At 41.2% G+C, this 27,353-nt stretch overlaps 1 protein-coding gene across 4 annotated transcripts in view; it reads right to left on the bottom strand.

The window, feature by feature from the left end:
- Positions 1-7,872: 7,872 nt before the first annotated feature.
- CARMIL1 (capping protein regulator and myosin 1 linker 1) overlaps positions 7,873-27,353 on the bottom strand; it is a 338,321-nt gene continuing 318,840 nt past the window's right edge. The window contains exons 33-38 of one of the 4 annotated variants that reach the window (XM_077143786.1): positions 26,455-26,884; positions 23,170-23,251; positions 21,880-22,092; positions 18,059-18,199; positions 14,724-14,873; positions 7,873-8,529 (exon numbers count right to left, since the gene is read on the bottom strand). In XM_077143786.1, coding sequence (XP_076999901.1) covers positions 8,393-8,529; positions 14,724-14,873; positions 18,059-18,199; positions 21,880-22,092; positions 23,170-23,251; positions 26,455-26,884 — 1,153 coding nt within the window. In that variant the 3' untranslated portion in view covers positions 7,873-8,392. The remainder of the gene's footprint in view (positions 8,530-14,723; positions 14,874-18,058; positions 18,200-21,879; positions 22,093-23,169; positions 23,252-26,454; positions 26,885-27,353) is intronic. The other 3 variants (XM_077143787.1, XM_077143788.1, XM_077143789.1) reach the window with 3 other exon arrangements.

Below are 27,353 nucleotides of genomic sequence, written 5' to 3'. Positions count from 1 at the left end.
GCCACAGGTGACAGTAACTGCCGGGTGTTGCTTCAGCTGAGAGATACCATAGTGAGAGCAGAACTGATGAAGTGCAGAGAAATATTTTTATCTATGGTTTGGTTGTAGTTCTGCCTCCTCTGGATCACATCAGCTGGCCTAGTTCCATCCTATCCCTGTGGTGGGTGGCTGGGGTGGGAGAAGCCATCGTGTATATAAAGCAGACTAAGCATTTCCAGGTCTTCTTACCAACTAGAAGAGGGTTGATGCTAGTTCAGTGAGGTGCTTAAATATCAGCCACTCAGCTGGTTCCTAACAGACATTCGGTAGTGCATTAGGATGCAGAGGTTCAAGCAAATGTATTCCCATGCAGAGAAGAAATCAAGGTAATCTAAGGCTGATCAGTTAGAGGGGGCAGAGGGAGCTTACAATCCTTCGGAGCTTGGAAAGAGTGGCTGGGGGTGGGGGGGGCGGTGCTCAAAGAAGAAAAGAAACAGTCTAAAGGTAGATGTTGAGTAGGGAACATACTAGAAATAAAATTAGGAGACAACAAGTTCATGTTCTGGAATGCGTTCTGAGCAGGACTGGTCCCCGTGGACTGAAAGAAGATATTCTCGAGTCAGGGGCTGAGTCCCCGAGAGAGCTGCATGCTGTGGGTCTCACAGTCTGCGCCTACTCAGGGAAATGACTTAGGTTCTCCCGAGTGCTGCATTGATGAGGGTAGAAGCAAATTACTTTGGAACCCAAGCAACAATTGGAAGAGCTTTTATATGTGCTTTGAAGTAGATCTGAAAGAGCCCAGTTAACGGTTTCATTAAATACCAGTTCACATAAAAAGATTAGTTTGGAAACCTGTGTTGCTGCATGAGCACCCAAAGGAGAAAGCAAACTTTCCTCCTACAAATAAATAGGAGTAGATAGACAATAACTGATCAGAGTCAAGGTCACTTAAATATAAACCCTTCTGAAAACAAAAGCAGGAGCCACATGAGCACACAAGAGGCCAAAGTTTGTCAGTTTAGTAAATTAAGACTGAATAATGTCCTGCCTTTAATAACTAAAGATGGGGAAAGGGAGAGGAGGGGGGGCAGTGGAGAAACATCTGGCGATGAAAAGCAGTAATAACATGTTCTTAAGCTACATGGATATGTTAATGAGAACAGCCCCAATAAGATATTGAAGCAGCTGGGAAACGTGATGTGATGAAATTATATAGGCGATGAATATTTTTGTGTAGAAACTTGACAGTGTGCTACCAATGTGATAATTAACCCTGAATTGCACGTATCGGGGATTGTCTTTTAAAAAAAGACATAAAACAACTTTCATTGAATCAATAAATTAACAGTAAAATAAAGAAAAAAGCTATCTATTCCAATCACTTGGCAAATTGGGAAACACTGATCTAGTCATTGCTGAGGAAAATGAAGTCCAGAGAGAAGAGATGGCTACAGTTACCCAGGAATCCTGTGTCCTTTCCTTTCCATCTATGGAGAGGTGGGGGAGGGACAACAAATGCCATATAAGAACCAATGGCCCAGGCACTGCCCTAGATACACAAATAGAACCTGGTGTTAGGAGATCAACAATAATTATTCATGAGGAATTTCACTTTATGACGTACATTTTTTAGCATTAACCAAAACAGCCCCATTCTCCAATTTCCAGTGGTAGAGGGTGAAGATCAGCAGTGTCTCGCTGAATTGTTTGTTTTCTTCAAGGTTTCTGCCTCATTCAAGCTGCGAGCTCCTTGGACACAAGCCCTACCCAGCCTGTGATGTCTCTCAGTGTGTGTCAAAATGCCAACCAAGACTTATGCTCAGATAACTGGAGTTTTCCCTTTGGAGAAACCTAAGTGGCTCACGGCATGGGAGTGCATGTATGAGGTGTGCACACCCAGATAAGGAACTAGAGCCAGAACTAAGTGCACAGAAAGGGTCCAGTTTACCTGCTTGGAACTGATGGGCACTTCTGAGGAGAGGGAGAAGTTTGGCACTGCACGGGGAAGGGTCTGGACTTCTGAACTTTTGCACCTGTTTTAAGCTGGAGGTTTTCCAACAATGAATTCATTTGGGTAAAGCATGTCAAGAAGAAAGGTTAATATTTTTCTAGTGTCTACCACAAATAGACAGGAAAAGCAAGGATTCATTTCTTCCCTGGGGTTCATCCCTCTAAGTTGAACAGAATAGAGTTCATATGCATGCTACAAGCACCTGCTGAGATGCTCGCCTTTCCAGAAAGCTCAGAGATAAATCAATATTAACCTGGACATATTTCAAGTTGTTTTAGTGACATCACCTTGACTACTATCCTTACTAGAAAGAAAATCTAGATGCCAATCTATAAGCTAGCTCTAAAAGGAATCAGTTACCCACAAGTGACTTCATTCCAAGAATAGATTTATTCTCTAAAACCCTAGCTCCTACATTTTTCCCCCAGACAAAGAAGGAAATAAAGCTTTGCACTCTAAGTGGATCTTAGGATGAGGTTATGTTTCCAGCTTCCTGTCCTGTTAGCTTTTAGGCATCCATTAAATAACACTATTTTTCTTTCCCAGTCAAGAAATGAGATCCAGAGTCAGGTAGTGGAGATCGTGTTAGCGTCAGCATTGATAAAAGTTAGAATGGAGGATGCGACTAAGATGTGGGCATAAGAGGCCTCCTAATGTTTTCCAGTTTCCAAATGAAATGCACTCACTGGCCCCGGGAGGCGGTGGGGGGCCACAGGCTTCCCTCTCACCTACAACTTATTAAACATAGAACAGTCAGGGCTGCACTAAGCGTGCTCAGCCCCTTCTCCAAATTCCCATCGAGTGATGGGAAAAGTCACTCGATTTACCACTCAGCCGGTGGGTGGAGCTACACATGCGTGTGCAGAGAAGATGAGATGATGGCCCTCCTATTTTTCCTTCTGGGGTGTGGAGTGGAACTAGCCACTCCTCTGTGGAAATATGAGGTGAGAGGACAAGTGTCCCTCCTTAACATGGCCACCACAGGACTCCACCCTCCACTGTGTCCCTGGTTCGTTCGAGCTGCGATGGAAATACCCAGGTACAAACCCCTTCCACCCAAGGCAACCTGCTCCACTTCAGGACGGCTGAGAAAATCGCATTGAGCCAAGTCTGCCCCCCAAGTACAACCACAGAGCGGCGACTCTCAGAGGGAAGGACCTCTGCCTCTCACATCCATCTCTTCACGCTTTTCAAGCTAAAAACCACACAGCTCCCTTGACAGCCCTCCCCCACCCCACCCCCAGTTGCCCCCAGGCAGCTCTGTGGGGTTCTGAGGATCAGGGCCACTGCTGAGGGCCTGGAATCTTACTCCGGCTCAGTGACTGCAGATGGAACGAGTTCCTTCCAGCATGTGATCGTTTCACCACTGTTATGCCACACGCAGTACGCTTTCAGCAATGGACGGGCTGAGTAGTTTCGCCTCCATGCTTCATGCTTAGTCAGACAATGGTGTCCCACTGAGGTGAGTGGGTACTTGGTCTGTGACTCTCCCCTCTTAGTGAATCTTCTGCCATTTTATCAATAGCTCATAAAGAGCTTTTTTTTTTTTAACTGGTTATAATCCCGCAGATCTCTGACCTGGCTGCCCTACCAGGTCACCCCACCCTATGTGCCCTTTGAAAATACTAAATCGTAGGATTTTGGTTTTCCCTAATAAAATGTAGTATATTGTTTCCACTCTGATAACAGAGATTTCTCTTATTTTTCAAAGCCCCTGCTCCAAATTCCTGTGACCCTGCTAAGTACCATTATTGCTAATGGTACTGTGGCTTGTTGCTGATTTTCATAATCGAAGAATAGGCTAAACTGCAAATGGAGAATAAAATTATGTGATTTTTTTCACAATCCAAACTCACAGGCACTTTGAATCCCATCCAGCCTGTGGCCTGCAGTTTGGAGCTTTGGAAGTCAGTGGCTTGGTCCACTCAAAAGTCAGCAGAGGTAAACGAAAAATTAAAACACAGGACAGACAAAAGAAGTCTATTTTCCGTATTCGCGGCAGTGACGTGCCATAAAACCCCGCGAATATCGAGTGAGGGAACACTGAGCCAGCCCTTTCCGCCCAGGTCAGGCCCTTCCGCAGCTCTGGCCGCCCACGCACCCCCCACCCCCAACCCCACCCCCACCCCGCATCCCGAGCGCACCCCCAGCTGCATCCTTAGCTCAAGGGCAGGTGAGCGAATGTGAAGTCGGTCAAGATGAGGCTCAACTGTTGTCAGGAGTCTTCTCCACTTTTCCTCACTGCCCTGTTTTTTACCCAGCTTGGTCTTTGGCCAAAGAATCGCCTTCTGGGTTCCGGAAGCTGGCCAGGAAGGTGGCTTTCCATTTGGAGTGTGTAACTTAAGAGCCGGACCCCCAGCATCGCAATGAGAAAAACAGTGAAGGTCTGTGAACCCTACAGCTTCCTTTGCACCTTTTAAAGAGTGGAAATGAGGGTCAGACTTCAGAATCGGTATAGCAGTCTAATCAGGCTCCCCACTGGGGCTCCTGGGCGAGCTTCTGGGGGAGTTGGTGAAAGTTCTGGCTGTGCGGGCAAGAGCACAGAGGGACCAGAGGAAGAACGAACAGCACGTTACTTTTCTGGCAGGGTCACACTTGGGCAAGTAAATCAAGTAAGTAAAATAACGTTGAATGACAAACCCTTTCAAGGGGTCTCAGTGTAGTTCTCCCACACTTGGGGTGGAGGGCACGTGCAACTTGGTGGATGAAAAATCAGGGCCATCTGTACTACTAAAATTTTCTGCTGTGATTATTTCTTCCTCTTTACCAAAGAACATGTTTTTCCCTTCAAATCTGCACAATTATTTTCTCTGGGGACACTGTTTTGCAAATGTAATGTTGAAATGAATAGTCACCGAGAGGAGCTGGGTGACATGGGGAAGAGAGTCAGTTTGGAGCAGGGTCAAAAGGTGTGAGAACCTTTTTCCACTGCAGATGGTCCTCCATTGTCTAATGAACCAGGAGTCAATTACCCTTTTCTTGGATTTTCAGTGTCCATTTTTTTTTTTAATTTTATTGTGATAACATAAAAATATATCCCCATTATAGCCATTTTTAAAGCATTCATTGGTGGTATTTACCTTCACCACCATCAATTACCAAAACTTTTTCATCACCCCAAACCTTAACTCTGTACTTAGTAGGTTAAAATGCCCCATTCCAACCCCTGATAATCTCTAATCTACTTTGTTTTCATGATTTTGCCTATTCCAGACACTTCATATACGTGGAATCAATCATTGCACATTTGTCCCTTTGTGTCTGACTTATTTCTTCAGTGCCATTTTTAGTGGCAATTTGAATTCTTTTCAACAGCTGACACCTTCCTGACCAACTGCTGGCCAACTGGCCAGGGCTAATGTTAACTGAGCGGTGGTAAAACTAAGAAAAAATGAAACTGGAAAAGACAGCCTGCCCAGTCCAGCTACATGATGGATGCACCCCCAAACATACAGAAGTGATTCCTGGATTATTCGGCCCCTGCTTTATATACCTGAGATAAGGTGTGATTTCCTTATTTCTCATTCTTTAGGGTTTGCTCATGGCACAAATAGGAAAAACCTGATGTGTAGTTCAGTGTTAAGCGAAGGTTCCCAGACCCCTTCTAATGGCAGTCCTGCTCATCTCACGGGGTCTTGGGGTTTTCTGGAAGGTCCTGACCCATTGGGCTCTCTGGGAACACCAAAGCTCCTGACCTGCTACTGCTCCAATACTGGCTTCACTGTGTCCTTGAACATGGCCATGGCTCTTTGTCGCTTGTGCTGGCACTTTATGGAGTAACAGGAATCAAAGGGAGGTTTGGTTTGTCAGGGTCCTAAAGGAAATCAAATATTCCACTCTCTGCCTTCAGGCACTTTTCTTTCAGAGACATGTTATAAATCCTAATATATCCACAAAACAAACATAAAAAAGCCTGCACACACAGTGATGAGATCCACTGGTTTCCAGCTAAGTAGATACACATAGTAAAACTGCCTTTCCTCCTATATTCTTGAATCTTGATTGATGGTCACAAGATATGGAGAATTGTGTCAGTTCAGTTTCTCCAAGCAGATGCCAAGATGGAATCCTAGTGAGGGATAAAGGTGGAGGGAGCAGTAAGTAGGGAGAACCTTCAGACCATGATTGACCACATGTGAAAGGACAGCAGGAAGGAGGAGAGGAGGCTTGGGTAGGAAGATCTTCAGATGGAGCTCTGGGAAAGTCTTGGCCAGGTCAATGGGAGTGCTGGAGCAAAGATGACCCATCAGAGGATCCCTGTGTAAGAAAGGAATGTCCTGGCTCAAGTAGACCTACTGTCCTCAGTCATTGGCTGGGAGCAGCCAGGGGAGTAGGCAGCAAGCCTCAGCATGACCACTCCAGCAGGTCTGAAGGTGTGGCAGCTGGAGGCTGTCAATCAACCATGCTCCTTACAGCAGGTTCTCAAGATGGGGGATCTGAGTGGGCATCTCCTGGTCAATTACAAAGACAAAAACAAAGAATTTAGAATTCTTGCTTAACCACTTGACTGGACTTAACTCCTAGATCAGATAACACTACTGCTTAACAATATGCAAAGGTTCCTACTGACTACTGAGTAGGGTTCCAACTCCTTAGTGAAGCATCAAGGTTATTCACTGCCCTCCAAGATTAGCTGTAATCCAGAGAGAGATTGTAACCTGTAACAGCTGCGGTTTTTACCACATGGTATTTGTAAGTGAACATGAACTTTATTACTCTTAGACCAAGCATTCACTTTCTAGATCTCCTCACCATTCCCAATTGTCTAATATGGGTCACATCATTATTTTTCTTGGGGAAACAACTGTGAGCACACAGTCCCTGTACTTTTAAAGGTAATATTTCAAAGCCTAGCACAAATGTCACCTCCTTTGAGGCTTCCTGAGCATCACAGACAACAAGAACCTCCTTTTCCATGCATTTTTATCAATGTTGCTTTATCCCACTGTATCATGCTCAGTTGGGTTACATGCTTGCCTCCCAACACACTGTTAGCTCATCAAGGCACAAGCCCATTCTTGTCCTCTCAGACACTGAGATGTCTGTTTCCATCAGCATTTATAACAACAGAAACTTCATTTGGAAGTAACAATCTTGTATTTGCCCAGTCTCATGAATCAAGCAGGGGCAGCAAATCATTCAGCCTCTATCTGCTGGACAGAGAAGTAGAGGCACAAGAGTGGGGAGACCCCACCTTCCAAGATTCTTCTTTCCAAGAGTTGATCCCACTGCTGGCGACTTTTCAAATCATCCTTTGCTCACATTTGCATCCCTAGGATGGCCCTTAATTTGTAGCAATGGGCTAGATCAAGCGCATACTTCTATGCCCTTTTGGTAAGTTCTTTTGCCCATAGGTGAGTGTAAGCAATGGAATCAGCAAGTTACAATTATTTAGAATGTAACAGCTTCCAATTTGATTATCTGGAAACTGTGATTATTCTGGTTTGGGGACCCCAAAAACAAAGTTCACTGCCACCATCCTAATTAAAAAAGTTGCTGCAGAAGGTAAAAATTCCGTTTGTAAAATCATTTTATTGGTATAAATATACATATGAATAAAATCCCTTCAGCCTGTAATGTAAGTGAATATTTGTGAAATGTCTTAAAAAGAGTGTTATTCTTTCAAAAATCACACATTAAAAGCTAAATTCAAGGCCTTCCAAAACCACTAGTATCCATAAAGCCTCACTCCAGCTCAACTATATACATTACTCTGGGCACATGATAGAACCAGCCATGGGCCTCTTTCACTCTGTTCTTGGCTGTGCTCGTTGATGGAATGCAAAGGTCACCGACCAAGCTTTAAATGTACAATTCCACATCAGGAAGGAAGATGTTCCCCATGGGAGAATGTAATAAACCATAACCCAAGATCTAATATATATAATTTATACAAATTATTTATTAGTGTGCTCTGTTAATATAATTACAATGTGCAATTGCATACATCAAGAATAAATTGCTATATCAGATCGTATGCAAATTTGACACAGATACATTCAGCAGCACCCCACAAAGTCTGCTGGGTGGTATCACTTGTGTGTGTGTCCAATTAGTTTGTTTCCCTCCAAAAACTCCTCTTGCAGGGCAATCTGTAGCTGCCTCAGAGAAATTCAAGTAGGGCCCATGGAATAACTGCTGGCTTAAGTTGAAGGCATAGGAAGAATGTTTAGAAATCAAATGCCAAGGGTTGGGGTAAAGACCAAACAAATGTGCTTTGATTACCTAAGAAATGGATGTTTCTAAACTTGAAAAAAAAAAAAAAAAAAAGGAAAGGAGGAAGAGAGGGAAAGAAAAGCAAGCAAGCACCAAGAGAACAGCACCTAGGGAGAGGTGTTGCCCCCAGATCCTCTCTGATGGCTGACAAAAGCATCCTGCACAAGACTTCTGCATGGGTCACCTTTACACAAAAATAAACTCTTTTTCTGTTTCTTCCCCAGAGTCGCTGGACTTGCTGCCTTGACGGCCATCTTTGCTGGAGGATCGCTGCTTTTGTTCTTGATACTCATGAGGCTGGGGGCCCCAGCTTCTCCTTGAAACTGAAACAGAAAGGGTAGGAGGTCATGCATTGGTTAATGAGATCATACCAGAGGCTTGGCCAAAAATGAGGTGAGACGCAGGGGCTCTGAAAAGTTGGGGGGTTCAGGATGAACATTCTCAGAAACTTACCAATTATGTTTAGAGACTCAAGACAGAAATGGGAAACAAACCAACAAAAACAGATACCAACAGAAACAAGACAAAACAAAAACTATGGTCTTTCCATGAGAGGGCAAATTTCTCACAGGTACAATTGAGAATCTGAGGGCAAGGGCCCCAGAGAGCGAGGTCAGTGGGGGAGCAGAGGGAGATGCCAGGAAGGAGGAGAGCTCTGAAGCTGTCCTGCACCAGATGAGCTCCTCAATCATAGCTGCTCCCTCACTTGACAAAGAGAGCAGGATAAACAGAGCCAGGTGCTGGCTGGACAGATGTTCCATTTGATGCCTTCTGCAGATCATATTGAGTTAGTCATCCCAGTTTTGATCTGAGAACCCAGAAAAGGCCCCAGGAATCTTTATCAGTCCTTTCTATGTCTCATATAACCTCAGTTTCACTCTCTAGGAGACAAATATATTTTAAGGTCTCATAGAAAGGAATTAAATATTGCATGTGGTACACTGAGCCCTTCTGGAACCAACCTTCAGATAAAGGAATTTCCATTATTTTTTGCCTGTCCTAATTACATATAAATATGAAGGATGCACTGAGGCTTTACACAATAATGATGAGAGAATAATTACTGTAGCCAAGCCTCTGCTACATGTCAGGCACTCTCTCTATTATTATTGCTACCCCTTGCCACTTCCCTATAAGACCAGTTTGTAAGACCTAGAACCAGCATTTGAAACTTAACCTTCTCTCTGAAGCTTATGTTCTTTCCAGTGAGAACAAAGCTTTACTGTTAGTCAGCCTTGGGAAAAGGTTCAAACGCCACACCCCAGCAGAACTATTAAGGGCTTTTAAATATTACTCACCATCTCTGTCGTTTAAACACCACTTAAGCTAAAAATATCAAATGCATACACTTTGTGTGGTTTGAAAGAAGTTCAACCACTCATCACTCCGAAATGGAAATGTCCCAACCAGAAACACAATGTCAGTCCTGGAAAAGCTACAGGAATCATTTCATGCTTCCAATCACTTTGATTTTAAAATTAAGCTAAAAAACCTCTTGCCAGGAGCTGGCTATTTTAACCCACTAAGGAGCTTTTCAGGAAGTGAAAGCTCATTAAACTTAATAGTTAAAATGCAAACATAATAAAGCACATCCTTGCTATTATGATTGTCAGGACCAGATACTGACCTCTTGACAATAAACATACAAATTTTTTGGTTAATGACATTAAATTTTCCTCATGGTAAGGTTACTTTTTTTAAATTATGGATTCTTCTTACCTTAACAGCTTTGAGCAAATTCTTGTTGGGGGGAGGGCAGGGGGAAAGCAACAAAATATGCATAATCGATCTTTACTTTTTAGCTTGTTTTGAGTGGAAAAAATAAATGTATTATTTGATTGGTCTCTTAGAAGCTATTAATAATCCAAGCATTGGGAAAGAGGTAGATAAGTTTCTATGAATATTTTGCCCTTTATCACAAAATCAATTTGATAGCAATGCACAAAGAGCTCTTTAAGTTCTCAACTTTTGCTTATGCTAAGAACAGGGTGAAGATGAAAATGTTTAACATAATGTCATCTTGAAGACACCTTGCAATAAATTTAACCTAAAGATATAACATTACTAATGTATCTGCTAGAAATGTTTGTCATTCCACTGTAAAACCAAAATAAGCTGTTCCTCTATATGAAGCTACTCAAAATAAATTTCCAACACTAAACACTCAAGGGAAGAAATGAATAGGGTGATACATTGCTCGTTTGTTTCTCAGGGGAGATATATTTGCTCTATTTTTTTTGCCCCCATGGGTAGGCACCAGGAATTGATCCCAGATCTCCAGCTTGGCAGGAAAGAATTCTGCCAATGAGCCATTGCTCTACTTTTTAAGGTAAGAAAATAACAAAATTTTTAATCCCGCGCAGTATTTTAGCTTCCTGAAAATCCCATATCATGTTATATGTTCTCAGAGTACCTTCTAAAAATGGAGAAATCCATAGACCCAAAAATGTATATGACAGATAAAAACTGGGATAAACCCAAGGGCCATGGTCATTAATTGCAGGTCTGCATGAAATGCAGAGAAACCCAACATGGGAAATCTTCCTGCAAAAAAAGGGGACAATCCTTCACTCTCCACCAAAGTGCTGATTCTCTTTAGTCACTTACCCTGTGCTTCTGCATTCTCCAGGGTTGAGGATGGGGAACGGGAAGGCTAAAGTGAACCTTAAATTAACAGGCTGGTTTCTGGATTGGGGTCATTTATGCAGTACCAATTATAAAAGCAAAGTTGCAATTTCTCCGATATAGTTAACTAAAGTAATGAGGACATGTTCTTTCAAGAGGGCTGGCAAACATTTTGCTATGCACAGCGACACTATTTAAAAATTCATTCTAAGGATGTTCCCTTTCATTGATTAGACCCTACCTGTTGTGAATGTGAACATGATCATGAGACTTGCAGCAGGCTGACATCTTGGCATGATGGGTAGGCCACATTCACAGAGATGCACAATGAAACCAAGGAACTAATTATTAATGCGTTTGAATCTAGAAACCAAAGCACCTCAATCTCCCAGCCCCCTGCCTTCTTATTAGCTTATATCACTAGCATAAACAACCTTGGAGGGGGAATAGTCTGTGTCACATTTGTTTTCCAGTCTTTCAGGCAGCATCTATTTGATTGCATATAATTAGGCTGCTAATTACAATTATATTGAAGTAGGTTTGGTCAGGTGTCCATTAAGGGATGGTGTAAATAGAATTATGATTGCTTGAAAGTTAAGACTCCAGGACTTAAAAATATTTATAAAATTCAGATTTTTTCTACTAATTCACATGGACCTCTTCTGAGGCAGCCTGATTTAATACTTGACAAGAAAAATCAGATTATTTTGCTATACTTCTTCAACTTATACAAAGTGCTGGAGTGACTCTATACATGGATTCATTACCACTGCATGTATATTAAAATTCATCTATAAAAGATAAGGAAGTGAACAGGTAATTTGTTCAAAGCAAATATTCCCTCCATATTCATAATAATTGGTGCAGAAAGGCTCAAATATGAAATCTGTAGTTCTTGAAGATGATTTGACTTTGCATACACACATACTGACACACATAGAGACTATTTTAAAGCTTCTAAAAAGTGCATATCAGCTCAGAATTAGAGATTCACATGAAAATTTGAGTTTTTCTCCATTTTAAGTTCCACAGACATCCATATTTCCCAGGAGGAAACATAATGATGACCTTAAAATTATATTCATATATTCAGTAGTTGACATGGATATTTTAAATTTTTTTCTCCACTTTTTGGCAAGAGTCAGTGCCAACTATTAAATTTCTCTTGAAGAACTTGGATAGAGGAAGTGGAACTCTCATCTGGTAGAAAAAAGTAAAACAAAGCACTGGCTTATAGACTATAAGCCCCAACCAACTATTTGTTAGCTACAGGATGGATTATAGAAAAAGCAAGTGACATATAAAAGGAATCTCAGAATTAGACAGTCTGTACTAACAGTACAATGCACACAAAGCCAAAACCAAACTCTTTTCTTTAAGAAAATAGGATATATCCAATGAAAATATCATGGCTTCTAATTAAATGTAGAGAGGAAATGATATGAAATTCAAAAGATGCAGTTACAAATATTTTCAATAAAAGAAAGCAAGCATTTTACCTGTCAATATTAAAACAGTCACACAATTAAAACATAATTATCAGGATAAAAATATGCAGCATGCTTTGACAACAACAGTCTATGCTTGTTTCATGAATACATGATTTAGGAAAATAAGAAAGCTGCTTGTGCAAACAGAGCTACTATTGAAAGACTTAAAGGTAAATATACACCATAGTTTAATAGAATTACTCTGTTAACCAGAAACTATTTAGAAAGCAAACTGCTATGCAATTCTCAAAGGTGGAGACAGTCAAGTGCTAGGAATCGGCACTAACAAAACAAAATTAAAATTATTATATGTAAAATTAATTTAATTGATGCTCCTGTAAAAGTTACTTTTTGGTGTCTGTTGGTATTTCAATAGATCAAGGTGGGATAGCAAATACAAAATGGTACGATTTAATTCCATTAAAATTTGATGCAGCCCATCATAAAGAGAATTTTAAGCCAAAAAGGTCATGAAGTCATGGAAATATATGGGATAGAGAGAACTTCTTCTCCTTGCCTTTCTCTGACTTGGTTCATCTCTGTGCTTATCCTTTATTGACTTTAGCCCAATGTCTTACAGAAGGATCACTGTGGTATTTGGAGGGTGGGGTGGGCTCTGAGCCTATAGGTTATATGAAGTCTTTTAGTAGCCTCTGAATGAAGGAACATTGTATTAAGGGTACTTGGTTAATAATAAATGATCTAACTCAAGAGTAGTTCAAATGTAAATTCCCAAACTCTAGAAATATCTGTATAACTTGGAGCACCTTTTGAAAGAGGTAATACAGAGATAGAGCTTCTGATTTACTAACTCAAAAATAACTCCACTGCTTCAGAAAGTATCTTAGATGACCATTTGTGTAACCTTTTTTGACAAAGATAAATATTCTTGGGAGTATCAGAGAAAATCTCATTTAGAGAGAAGAGCTGCCGTAACTATGCATCTATAAAAAGTCTAGTGTAAAGGAAATTCTTCAAAAGTAAAGGACCAATTCAGACTGTTTTCTCTAGGGCAGGTGCTCCCTAACCCAAACAGAATGTTCTATTCCTCTGTGGCTACAGACTTTGCTTGGCACTGTGGGTCACATCCTTAAATCTAGCTAATGGCTGCCAAGACACTAGGCAACTCAGGGCACACGGTTCATCCAAAGGCATCAGCCTAGAAGGCTGGCTCTCAACTTTGTGACTCTTAGGTAGATGGCAGGGGCTTTTTGTTGCTGTTATTTATTTATTTATTTTTAAATCCACATCAAGGGAAGTTCTGAAAGGTAGCCCCTGCTACCAGCAGTTCCTTGAGGCATCATAACTCACTGGGCTATTAAGCTGTGACATAGGTCACCAAAGGCTTGTTATCAATAATAAAGTGCTAAAGTTTGAGAACAGTTTTTTTTTTTTTTTTTTGCAATAGGAACATTATTTCTATAACAAGGTCGCTCCCATTAACTTCTATTCTGAGATGCTGTTATAGGAGCTAGTGAAGGATGTGAAGTTATAGCTCAAATGCTGGGTCATGCACATAATCCCTGGGAACCTAAACACACACACACACACGTTAATCCCTAATAAACTGAAGATTTACATAAAAAGAAAGGTTTCATTCCAAGGGCAAAGGTCCTTGAAGGAAATCTCACATATCAAAATATCTGGTATTCTTAGTAGCAGAAAAGGCAATTCCCTTCTGAGCTAGCAATGCTTATTCTAAAATTTCCCATTGGAGGTTAAAGGTGATTTGAACTCTGTTTCTTTCTGTCTCCCAGGCCTGGTCTTAGTTGACGGAACATTACAGAATTTATTATAGGGCAAACTGGAAAACAGAAGTAATAGAGTAACTAATATATATTAGAATAAATTATTCCGAAAAGTTGAGAAGTTAATAACTATGTTTTCTTATTAAGCTCATAAAATGTCCGCTGAAAGATAATGTGCATGACACAAGGTATGTTTTTAGTTACTGACTTTTTATTGATTCTTTCTAAAAAGAGTGCCTGGTGTCAGACCAATATTCTCTAAGGGTATAAACTGTATTATTCTAATAATTTCAGATCTAATCTCAGCTGAAATCTAACAGAAGAGTAAAACTATAAAGGAAAGGATTAAGAGGCATGACCTCCCAATATAAAAATAAACCTATACAATCACAAAAATTTGAAATGAGTCACCCTTACTCCAAAGTAACTTGATCCTTCTCATAGAATTTCTAATTTTATATTTTTAAATTTTCATGTCAATATGGTTTGTTCCAAATGGAAGGACCATCCTGTTGCCATATGGAAAAAATATATATGTTTTATGACTAATCCCTACCCAGTCCCAGGATAGAAGTTACTCAAATAAAATTCATTTTTGTTAGTGCCAGTTCATAAGCTTTGGGTCAGTGAGGGATGATAATCGAAGGCTCTAACCATTTGTTGGCTGTGACTTCCTGTGCCCAATTGCATTCACTTCCTCTTCTGCAATGGTGGAGTACAGTTTTGAAGATCTTTTCCCTCTACTGGAAGGCTTGTCATTGTCATGATCTGAATCTCTTTTGTAATAATCTCCTTTTTGCACTTCTGAGGAAAAGGGATTCATTTTACCCTTTATATTAGTAAATACATCAATGTGTCAACATTAATATTAAAAAATATTAAAGTTAAATATCATTTTACCCACCCCATTTAGAATTCAAGGAACCTACAGTGTTAGTCCTGGGCACATGCGCCCTTATCTACAGAATTCAACAGCCAACACTATGGAAATGTCGTGCAAAATGAGGTGAGCTTTGAGTCTGCCCCCAAAAGATACTAACAAAAAAAGCCCCAGTGTTACCAGTTTGATTCCACGATGAATTAATGAAAATCACATTCACTATGGAATATTTCAGATGAATCAGTGATTTACCTGTTTCAGAAATTAGTTGGGCACGCTAGTCCAATGGGAGGCACAGAATAAGGAAATGGAGTAACCAGCATGAATAATGTATGAGAAAATAGGAAAGAGTACATCAGGAACATTTTCTAAAGAAACAGACAGGGCTCACAAGTGAGCCACCTTAGCAGAGAAGCTGATAAGTGAACTGAAGTCAAACTCTTACCACCTTGAACATTTACAAGCTGTTCTTAAATCTCATGCATATTTTCAGTCCAACTTCAATTCAAAGCAGTATCACCAGTATGATCTCTGTGATTAGCTTTTTGACCCTTGGACTCAAGATGGGAAACTGATGGTCTCCATAGGTCTACTTTCTCTACCATCCAACTGGAAAGATGGGCATGAACCACTCCTAATTATTTGCTGTTAGGGGAAGCAGAAAGGGAATAAAAATCTATCCCTGAAGCTCTGAAATATTTGTGCAGCAACTTATTCTATTTCTTATATTGTTGGGGAAAAAATGCAGGACTTTTCCACAGCAGCTAGGGGCATGCTAGTGGTAGTCCTCTATTTTGCTCACTTTGTTAACCCACAGCAGGTCTATGATATACATTCTTACTTGTAAGGCCTGTGGGTTACTCTAGGCTTTCTTTTTTTTGGGGGGGCGGGGGAAGCATGGTTCAGGAATCAAACCCGGGTCTCCCACGTGTAAGGTGAGCATTCTACCACTGAACCATCTGTGCACCCTCTAGGCTTTCTTTTGATCATCAAATGTTGTTGGCATTTAGAAAACAACATTTTCCAAAAATGTTAATGAGTTTTATATAACCTTCAGTATTTCAATGTCTAAAATGGACATTCCTACTTACCACGATCATCCCTTTCCTGCCTTTCATTTTTTTCTACAAGGATTCTTTCAAGCCATTTTCAAAGTCTCCTTGCAAGTAAAGATGCAAAGGAGGGAAATGGAGGGTAGGAATGGGGAAAGGCTGCATGATGAGAGCAGGGCTGTCAGGGACACTTCTTGGCTCTGGTCACTCTAATCTGGAGTCTTCTTTCTATATCGAGATTTCCAAAGTCAGTGGCTATAATACTGAACCCTCTATTCATCTGCTCCATGAGAAATGCTTATAGTGCCTGTGATAGTTTGAAGCTATAAGTACAACCACCAAAGATCATGGTTTTTTTAATCCATTCCTGTGGATGTACACCTATTGTAGGAAGAACCTTTTTTTTTTTTTTTTTTGGAGGAAGGGAAGGAAAGACAGAGAGAAGGAAGGAAGGATGAAAGGAAGGAAGGGAAACATCTTTAAACATTTTCTTGTTTTATTATATTTTGTTTGTTTGTTTGTTTTTTACATGGGCTGGGGCCGGGAATCGAACCGAGGTCCTCCGGCATGGCAGGCAAGCACTCTTGCCCGCTGAGCCACCGCGGCCCGCCCAGGAAGAACCTTTTGATGAGGTTATTTCACTTGAGATGTGACCCACCTAATTCAAGGTGGGTCTTAATCCTCTTACTGAAGTTTTTTATAAAAGGATAAAGCACAGAAAAAAGCCCCAAAGAAACTGAGAGTGGAAAACACTGAAGCCAAAAGCTGGAAGCAACAAAACCAGGGAGAGAAGAGAGAGACCAGCAGATGTCATCATGTGCCCAATTAACTGACAGAGGAGCTGAGGATCACCTGGTAGCCAGTCTTCGGGGAGAAACCATCGCCTGTTGATGCCTTGAGGTGGACATTTTCATGGTTTAAGGGCTGTAACCTTGCAAGTTAATAAATTACCATTGTAAAAGCCAACCCATTTCTGATATATTGCATTTCATCACCATTGGCAAACTTAAACAGTGCCAGACACTGTCTTTCGTTTCCCTCTTTGACAGAAGTGGTTTTCCAGCTGTGGACACAACCCCAGTATAGCCAATAGGTAAAGGAAGCTTGTCCCCACCAAATTAATCTGCAGAATGGGTATGAAAAAGCAGGCAGTGTTATTTTTTTATTAGACTTTCAAGCCATAAAGACAGTACTCAGAAACTTGTTCAATCCAAGACTACTATTAATAATAAAAGAAAAAAAATAGGCCAATGTAGGAAGACGTCAGGGCCAGAAAGATGTCTGAGATATCAGACATATCTACAGTAAAATAAAGCAACCCCAAACCACAATGAGAGCCATCTGGACAGAGGTGATGACTTGTGTGGTCCTAGAATTTCTTTATAGAAGGGGCTTAGAGGCATAAGGTATAATCGACACAAGAGTCAATTTTGTGTTGAAAAGGATGGAGCAGGTAAGTGAAAGAAATGGCTGGGTGCTGAAGCCACGCAGCCATCACTGGTGACAACTCGATCTGATGCTAGGAAAGGACATTCAAGTCACAGGATCATTTTTCTCTGCTTCCACTTCAGTGAATGAGAAGGAGCAAACCGGAGTGATGCCACCCTGACAGTGTCCATACAGGGACGTACTTCTGAGTGAGCATGAGCAAGCAAGCACAATGAGCTACATGGTTTCTCAGGTAGGGCAGGCTGCTCCCAATCCAAAGCAATGGTGATTTACCAGAGGAAATAATGGGACCTAGAAACTCACAGCAAACATCAAATGAGTTACCAAATAATCTTTAAGGTGCTCCTAACACCAGGAGCCAGCTGGGGCTACACCTTTGGGCTGAATGTCTCAGTTACACTTTTCAATCTCTGCATATAGTCCTTCATTAATATCCAATGTTGTCAATAATGTTGATTTGAGTTCAGAAACTACTCTGGCTCCAAAAATTTAATCCCAGGGATGCTGACTTAAACAATCTCTGAGTTATCAGTTAAGTCCAGGAATAATTACTTTCTTTTGAAATGATCCTCCTTGGGGAAAACCAGGCCAATGAAGAAATTTCTTACCTTCCTGGGAAAATGTCCTGGGACTGGGCTGGGGGCTGCTCTGGCCATCTCTCTCCTTGTCTGAAGGAACTTTTTTCAGGACAGGTGGAAGAAGAGTAACTTTAGGAGAACTAGGGCCAGAGGGAGAATCTGGGATGTCCTCTATGGAGACACAAACATGTGAATCAAACTGTTTGACAAACTAGATTCTAAGAACATAAGCCAGGTTAATTTAAGTACATTCTGTATAAGAAAATTATCATGGAATTTTTCTGGCCACAAATTTGTTTCATGTTTCTGCCTAGTGGAGTAACATATACAAACAATAGAGAGAAAAATAATTAATACTTCGATTAGGTTAAAATGGCACAGATGTGAGTCTATCCTACAGACAGAATTTCAATGAGCTATTTGCAAATTATATCTGTAAGTGAGCCAAATGTTCCTTCTGCCTCAAACAAAAAAGCTGTTGTTTTTAAAATATATATAGTATTTAAAACCACTGCCTTTACATGCTGTCAAATCCAGTCAAGTGGCCCCAATACACCAACATATACATGTGCTGATATGTACATACGTGCATTTATTCATACACACATACACACACTGTGATCACTAACATCAACCTGCAATCACTGTTAGAACCAGAAAAGACTTTGGCAATCACTGTACAAATGAAATGATTAAATGCCCTACTAAGCTGAAAAGATGCTGAAAAGAAGCTAGTGCTAGGACACTAGGCTTAAAAAAAAAAATTCTAAAGCCAGTGCTCTTTCACTCTAACTGAAAGGATTAACTAAACTGTGTTCCTGTAAAGAAAAATATTCACCATTTCTGCTCTTACCAGCAAGGTAATTCTCCACTCTGTGTGAGTGTGTGTTTTGTGTTGAACACTTTCTAGAGCCAGGTTCTCTTCAGCCTGATACTTCCACTTCAAGTTCCCACCTTGCTTCATTATATAGGCAAGGATGCAATAAGACACAAAGTGAAGACAACAGCTCTAATGCTTTCCCTATCTCTGAGAACTCTGGTGAGGAAATGAGATGATACGAACTCTCAAGCTCTATAAAAAGTTTTTAAAATCATTCTCTATATGCTAACTACCAAGAAATAAAAGAACCCATGCAGTAAATAAACTAAAACAAAACTTCCTGTAACAGAATTTTGGAAATCCTGTTACAAAGGATTACTAGTTACAAACTAGTCTTATAATCAGCATTTGCAGTTCAGGAGTACTTTAAAAACTAGATTAGATTCATTTTATAAGAGCTGTTTCCTCACATCAGATTAGAAACATGCCTAGCTGACAATGAAAGCAGTGAGTCTCCTTTTGAGTAGTCTTCTCGTTATTTTAATTTAAATTGTTGTCTTTGCCTCCACCCTCTTTACTTCTTCTCTTAAGCTATTCTGTTTGCATCGAGAAATTTTTTATTTCTCATTGTGGTGGTCAAGTTTATGCATTGAGTTGGCCTAGCTATGTGGTCATGGTTAAGCAAGCACTGGCCTGATTGTTAGTGTGAGGATATTTCACGGATTTAAAAAATCTGTAACTTGATTACCTTAAATGGACAAGTGCTGATTGCAGCCATCAGAAAGGAGGATTCCCATCTCTACTTCATCCTGCCAGCTTCTCCTGGGGAACTCATCGACAACCTTCTATGGAGTCCCCAGCTTGTGGCCTGCCCTAGGGAATTTGGACTTGCCCATCCCCATAGTCATGTGAGCCAATTCCTACTGAAAACCTCAAAATATGTATATAACGTATATATGTATGTATGTACATGTACACACATGTATACCTATACATATATATCTCTCCTGTTGGTTTGGTTTCTCTCGAGAACCTTGACTAACAGAACCATCATGAAGAACTTTTAGCTTGGTTTGTGAAAAAAACTGAGTAGAATCACCAAGAATTTAGATCAAGTCCTAAGCGATTTGCTTCAATTCCCTGAGGTGATTCTCTGTGGAATCTAGACACAGGTTTCTTAGAGGGTCCAATAGACTGTGACAACCAGGGAACATCGACCAGGCTGGCTGCTGGGGGAATGAAAGGAATGTATGAGAGAATATGAGAAAGATCCTAGATGTAGACTAAGTATGGGCATCTCCACTCTAATCTTCTGCATATTGGTGCATCAATATAATGCACTGTCCATCCTACCTTACAAACATGCATGCCCTTTAGGAAGAGACAGGGTAGCAGAGAGGATACCACTAGAGCTGCGGTGTCATGTTGTCTGGCCACCATGCACCAGCTGCCTGACTTGGTAAATCTACTATCTTTGTGCCTCACATCCTTGTCTCTGAAATGGAGATGTGATGACGATTTGAGGCGTTCATCCACATAAAGCACTTAGAATAGTGCCTGGCCACAGTAAGCGAATTCAGTTATGATCAGCTAATATTGTTATGCCGTAGACTGAATTTAGTCTCCCACAAAGACATGTCCAAGCCCTAACCCCAGCCCTGTGGGTATGAGCTCATCTGTAAAAAGGATCTTTGAAGATGTTATGGGTAAAGTGAATCAGGGTGGGCCTTAATCCAATGTCTGGGGACTTTGTAAGCAGAGGAAACTGAACACAATATTAGTAGAGGCCAAAAGAGGAGAATGGAGGAGACCGCCACGTGACAGAGGCAGAGTCTAACGGCCAGAAAGCCACCACTAGAACTCTCCAGACTTTGGAGAAAGCATAGCTGGAGAAGACCTTTATTTTGGGCTTTCAGCCTCCAAAACCATGAGACGATAAATTCCTGTTGTTTAAACAAACCAGTTCTGTGGTATTTGTCATAGCAGCCCCGGGAAACTGAGACATTATGATGATGAGCCTAACCTGGCTATATATTTCTATCCCTGTTTAGTTTTCATGAGGGAATAAAGCATAGAGGCGAAGAGTTTATCTGAGGGTGCATGACAGTATCTGTTCTACTTTTGGATATATTTGAAAACTTCTTATTAGAAATTAAAAAAAAAAAAACTTGGGAGGGAGGTAGGGTTGGTGGTGAAAGAAAATAAATCTAACCCATCTCTGATATTTTTTAAAGTTTTTCCTATTATTAGAGTTTCTAAACCAAGAGTCAGACAGTGTGTTCATTAAAGGACAATAGTATTTTAGCCTTTGCAGGACACAGGGGTCTCTGCCACAACCACTCAATTCAGCCTTCAAAGAGCTACAGCAGCCAGAGAGTAAAGCACACAAATGGGCATAGCCCTGCCCCAGGATAACCTTATGTACAAAAATAGGCCCACAGTTGTTGTTCAAGCCCTATTCTAAACCCTTCACGTTTCACAGAATATGAGGCAAAAGCAAACATGTTTTCCCCATTTGTGACCCTGATCCTTAAATATTGCAGCCATTTTAAGGGTCTGCACACCCTGAAGACACATTTCAGATAACCATTATCAAGCACTGTAGCTGAACACACAACACGAGCCTGATTTTCTTGTTTTCCTGATATCTTTAGCCCTGACTGCAAGGACAGATCTAGAATTCTCTAGTTTTGCAGAATTCCCAAGGCTCACATTTAATCGACCAGCTCCATAATAATGTGCAAAGAGAGCAGGAATTCTTCACGCACTTGTAGATCTTTTCTCATATCTGGCATGAGTTAAGGGTGTAACCGACCATAACAACTCAATTCCATGTTAAATAAAGAAAGCCCTCAGCCCTTATCACTTTCACAGCATCTGGCAGCTTCGGCATGTCCCCTCCTGCAGAATCTGCACCCCCCCCACCCCACCCCCACCTCTAGCCCTTGAAACAATCTGTGGATTCTTGATCCAGCTAGCTCTGGGAAGCCACCTGGTCACCATGTAACCCCCTGATCTGTGAAACCCTTACCAGGCCGTGAGGCGGTTCTTGGTTTCTGTGGGATGATAGGCCGCGCTGCCAGGCTGGGTTTGGGGGACTGAAGGAGGGGCTTCGGACTAGTAGGTGTGCTAGAAGAGCTCCGAGACCTGGGGCCCATTTCCACTTTGGGTTCTGCTTTGGCATTCCTTTCTGGTGTTGCCAAACCAAAGCGGTTCTCTGGAAGACCTGGGTGCAGTTTAGGCACTAAAATGAAAATGAATACAAAAAGCATACTCAACTTTAAAAATCAAAAGTCAGAGAGACCAATAATTTGAAATTAGGAGAAGTCTGATATAAGCTTCTCTAATTATTTACTATCGTTCCTTAACAAAGGTATTTTAGAAGAGAATTAAAACATGCTGGTGGTAGACAAATTCTCTGTAGAAAAGTCATGAACTTGGTGGTGCTATTTTGATCACCCTTGACCTCGCACACATGACAAGGCTCACATTTAACTGACCAGCTTCATAATAATGTAAAAAGAGAACAGGAGTGCTTAATACATTTGAAGATCTTTCTCATATCTGGAATGAGTTATGGGAATAACCCACCATTAACACCTCAATTCTGGACAATAATCATCAGATAGGGCTCTGGCTGCAGGTCCCAAGCAAGAAGGCCTTGCCAAATGGCTCCAGAAATGTCACCCCCTCCCCTCCCTCCTTCCTTAACACTGCCTTAATTTCACCAGACAACTGGCAAAAAATAAGCTGGTCCAATTCTTACTGTATGAATGCACTAAAGCTAGGCATGAAAACTTTGAAGAGCAAAACGAGGCTCCTAAAAATTTACAAGTCATTCTCCAAACACTTTCCATCTCAAGTATCTTATTCTTTTATTACACCTGAAGCCAGAGCACAAAGGACATGCTCTCTGATATGCAAGCTAAGAGGGAAGAATATTCCTTCATTTTGAACAAAAGAGCTACCTTCCATGTACTATATATGGCTTATTTTTTGTTTCTCTTTACTATACATGGTTTATTTTTTAAAACATCAGCCACAGCCCCATATTTTATTTTTAGCCTAAAAATGCAAAAATTTGGGAGTTCCTCTGTATGAAAGAATAATTAGAATTTCTTCCACTTGGGAAATTAGTTAAGGTGCCCTGGCCAGGTGGACCCAGGTGAGGTTTTTTTTTTTTTTTTTTTTGGTGATGGCTGGAACAAGAATTGCTGACTCCCACCTTCAATTCCCTCCTTTCCATCATATGAACCAGAAAGTAAATGCTTTTCCTGAGCATTCCTCACCCACTGGGGTGACAGCCAATGGTCTGACTTACCTGCCCCACTTCCATCCAACCGTTCTGTGCTGCTCAAGGACAGGCTAGAAGATTCCTGGGAGACAGCATCATTCCCAAGCTTCTAGAAAATGCAAGCACCAACCCCAAAAAAGGCAGATATTTACTTAATGTGTAAGGAAAAAAACAAAGCAGAAATAAATAGATAACAGAAAACAGATAACACCTCCTTGCCTCTACAGCTATTACATGACTGTGTCTGACCTGGCTGTCTCCCTGAAGCTCACCTGCTGGGAAAAAGCTGGGAGAAACACATCCTGTTCTGTGTTTGCAGGTGGGACTCTCAAGTCTGAAGTGCGGCCAGTTCTGCAGAAGGCTGCCTAAGGTCAGACGTGTGCACGGGATCTAGAGAAGCTGGATGCCTTGGTGACATTTCTTTTCCTTGCTGAACACCTGTGAGGGTCCATGGCCCCTGATGCTCCATGCCGCCCCAGATCCACCAGTGGGGACACTTAGACTCTACAGATTCACAGGACCTTCTCTAGGTTTAGGTTTTGAAACTCAAATTTTAAAAGCCAGGTGAGAGGGGGGGCTTGAAACAGGCAGGGTCTTTCTTGCCATTGAGACACGGCTCTATTTTTTAGAAGGCAAGTACTATCTAAAAATAAAAAATGAGGTGGGCAGGTAGACCAGAAGGCATGATGGTGCTCTGAAGACAGCTGAGCCTTCGGACTGTATATTCCTGCTCATCTTGTGCTTCTGACAAGCCTTTAAAAAGTAAGTATCTGCTGCCAACACCTAGCTTCCCCTTGTTTTTGATGATATGGGAGGGACTACTTGAAATGCAGTTGGGCTGAGACTCATTTAAGGATCTGTGGTGACCATATACTCCCCGGAGTGACGGCACACTCAGAAGGGAGGAGGCACCCAGCACACTCAGAAGGGAGGAGGCACAGGTCAGGAATGTTGAGGGGCCACCCAGCAAGACTGCAGAACTTCCACTCTCCCTGGTGGAGGGAGCTGAGCAGGTCTCTAAGAGGAAATGTGTACACAGGTGCTGTGACCACAGAGGGGACATTATTTGCCATCACAGTGGAAAAGTGATGCCAAGGAAAAGAAGCCCAGTGCAAGGGGCTGTTTGCGGAGCCTCTGCGCCAGGGACAATGTCTGCACAACTGTGGCCTGCCACAAAGTCCTAGCCAGGACAGCAGGGCATGTTTAAGCCCGTGAGCCAGAGTGTCTAGAGGCTGAACCTCACCAGTCGTTAGGACCACTGAGCCTGGTCCCACAGTTTTACAGCCTTTTGGAAGGCAGGGCGTGGGTGCCTAACACCCAGGCAAAAGGCCCAACATGGAACATTTAAACAGGGCCTGACATAGGGTGAGCTAAGTGAGATGCCCAGGGCACAACATTTAAGGAGAGACATGCTTTCAGGCTCATACAAGAGAAAGGTTGGCACCTGAGAGTATCTCTTTAAATACTGTATCCCAGTGTCTTGCTTGCCTGCAGTGGGGGAGCTGGCGAGATGGTATTCAGAAGAAAACATATATCCTCGAAGCACCTAATAACTTGTTACACTCCTTTGCTAATAAATGATAAAAGCCATGTCTTTATTTCACAGTTTCATATCTTTAAATACATGTATTAAGAGAGAATAATGTAAAGAGAATTATTCAAGAAGTAAAGACACAATTTAAAAAAAAATCAATTGCATGTCGATATGCTGCTTCTGGTACTAACTTAAAAGAATACAATCATGGCATTTTAGGGAAAAATATTCTACAGATTTTTCAAAAAACATTCTTTTATTATTTATTATCTGATAGAATACCCCTGCCTGGTCTGAATTTTAAATACTAAGGATTTTTATGATTGTTGTTTCAAACAGTCACTAGATGGAGCTAGGAGTTCATCAGTGTAAGTCTCGACAAGTACAAATATTAAATCATAAAGATTTTGTCACTTTGAGCCAGTTTATATATCAACTCCAAAGCAAATGGAAAAACACTCTACGGCCTCTCATCTTCCCACCAAAAGGTACAGTTCATCACCAGAAACAGTGATTAAACAAAGCTCATCAGTGAAAACAGCACATTCATTGTTGTAAAGAAATTCCATAAAACAGATTAAAATGTAAACATTTCCTTGGGTGTCTGAGTTACCAATGATGTGGCAGAAGAAATTAGCCAGAATTCTGGCCAGTGAAGGCAGCATTTTGCTTCCCTTGTTGAGGGAACCGAACCCAGTTATACAACTGCCCCTGACTGCTCTCTAATGCTTGGTGAGTAAGTTAGGAGTGCCCCGTGGCTAGGAAATTGCTATATAAAGGATGGCGCTGGTGGGAGAATGATGGGTGAACAGTTGTAAAATCACATGGGATATGTGATTTAATTTAGAAGTAAAACAAAACAACCACCATATCCGGTGTATACTTTACTATTTCTAGTAAAAGGAATAGTAAAATACTTTACTATTTCCTTGAAATAAAGTAGATGTGGAATTTTCCTTTCTTTGGAGAACCAGTTTTGAAAAAGAAAAAGAGCTCAGGATAACACATAGAAACCAAACCTGGTTTAGCCATGGGTATATTAATCTTAGAGCAATAGGATGCAATCCTCCAAGCTGCTGGAGAAAATAGAAGTGAAAAGGAAAGAAAGAAAAAAAGAAAGATGCCTTATATTTTAAAAAGAGGTTCAAAGAATAAATAATACTTTAAGTTGATTTTGGGGACACTCAGCAATTTTTTTTATTACACTATGCAGTTTTTCTTTATAGTAATCAACAACTTTTATGAATGGGCTAGCATTCAATTAATTATAATTCTACCTTTCCTTTTTGTTCTTTAGCCCTTTAAATCTGGAGTATAGCAAGGAATTTTTAGTTTTAAAAAGGAGAATTAATTTTAACTGAAAAATAGATTCTGCTTTTATACAACTAGGTTTCAATCTTTATTTGCCTCTCCCAGTTTGCCCAACTCAATTTACTCTTAGGACTCAATCTGGATCCAACTGGTTCAGACTTTTCTCCAATGGTTCCCCTTGGCACAGTTCTCCCATGCTTCCATGACATTCACAGAAGGCACTTGGGCAGGTCGGAGAAGCCTTCAGACACTCAGTCAATGACCTACCTTCAAATGCTGTGGTTCTCTAGTGCCAAAGTGGAAGACACAGCCATGCTCTCATGGTCTGCAATCCAATTCTTTATAAGTCTTTTGCATTTGGATTTTTATTTAACTATTAGGTCACCTTTCTTTACCACCCCCACCCATAAAAAAACAAGTGGAAGCAAAGACACAAAGACAACCATGCCAAACAGACCCACGCTTACCTTCTGTGCATAAGCAGCTCTCTTCTCCTGCTTGGCTTTCATCTCTGCGAGCAGACCACTGCCCATCACTTGGACCCCGTACCTTCGCCCTCCCTGGGGGCTGCTCTTGCTGTCACTCCGGTCCAATTTCCCCATTTCTTCCACTTGACTCTCTTCCAGAGAGTCAGGCGTTTTTATCTCCTCTATCCGTTCAGTACTGCCATTGTGCTCGGCTGGCTTTGTATCTTTTCTTACTGTGTCCATGGCTGGATTTCTGACTGCCCCTTTTGGTGACGAGGGTTCGTCTGTCATCAGGACAGTCGGCGGCCGCTCAGATTTGGATCGGGATTTGATTAAGTTGAGAAAGCCACTTCTCCGAGAATCTCGCTTTTTCTTTTCGTCTCCTCCTTCGCTAAGCTCATGGGACTCTGAACCTCTTATTGACAGTCTCCTGCAATTGAAACCAAGACACAAATACAGTTGGTTTTACTGTGATATAGTCCCAACAGAAATCATTCAACCTGTGCACATGGAGATTGGTCCTCAGAGAGCAACTATTTGAAGCATTTCAAAAAGCTGATTTGAGTCACTGAATCTAGGAAGTAAAGAAAACATGGCATAATGTCAACATATCCACAGGTGAGGATACTGAGGCACGCACAAATTAAAAGTGAGAATCTGAAGATACTAGGGGTATGATTAAAAGTAGAGGTGAGTTTTTTATTTTTCAGTGCTCTAGTCCAATACCTCTCTACTTGTGAGAACTTGCAACAAAGTAGCTTCACTCATGTGACAGCTGGGTGACTGCCTTATTTAATTTAGAGGATGCTGTATAGGACCAGATTGCCCCATAAGCCACTAATAATCATTCCACAGTCACTGGATAATATCTGCAATCCCACCCACAGTGCTCAATCCAA

The sequence above is a fragment of the Tamandua tetradactyla genome, chromosome 25 (genome assembly GCF_023851605.1).
Source record: "Tamandua tetradactyla isolate mTamTet1 chromosome 25, mTamTet1.pri, whole genome shotgun sequence".
Lineage (NCBI taxonomy): Eukaryota > Metazoa > Chordata > Mammalia > Pilosa > Myrmecophagidae > Tamandua > Tamandua tetradactyla.
Note: the sequence above shows the minus strand (reverse complement) of the source record. Positions and strands in the feature narration are given on the sequence as shown.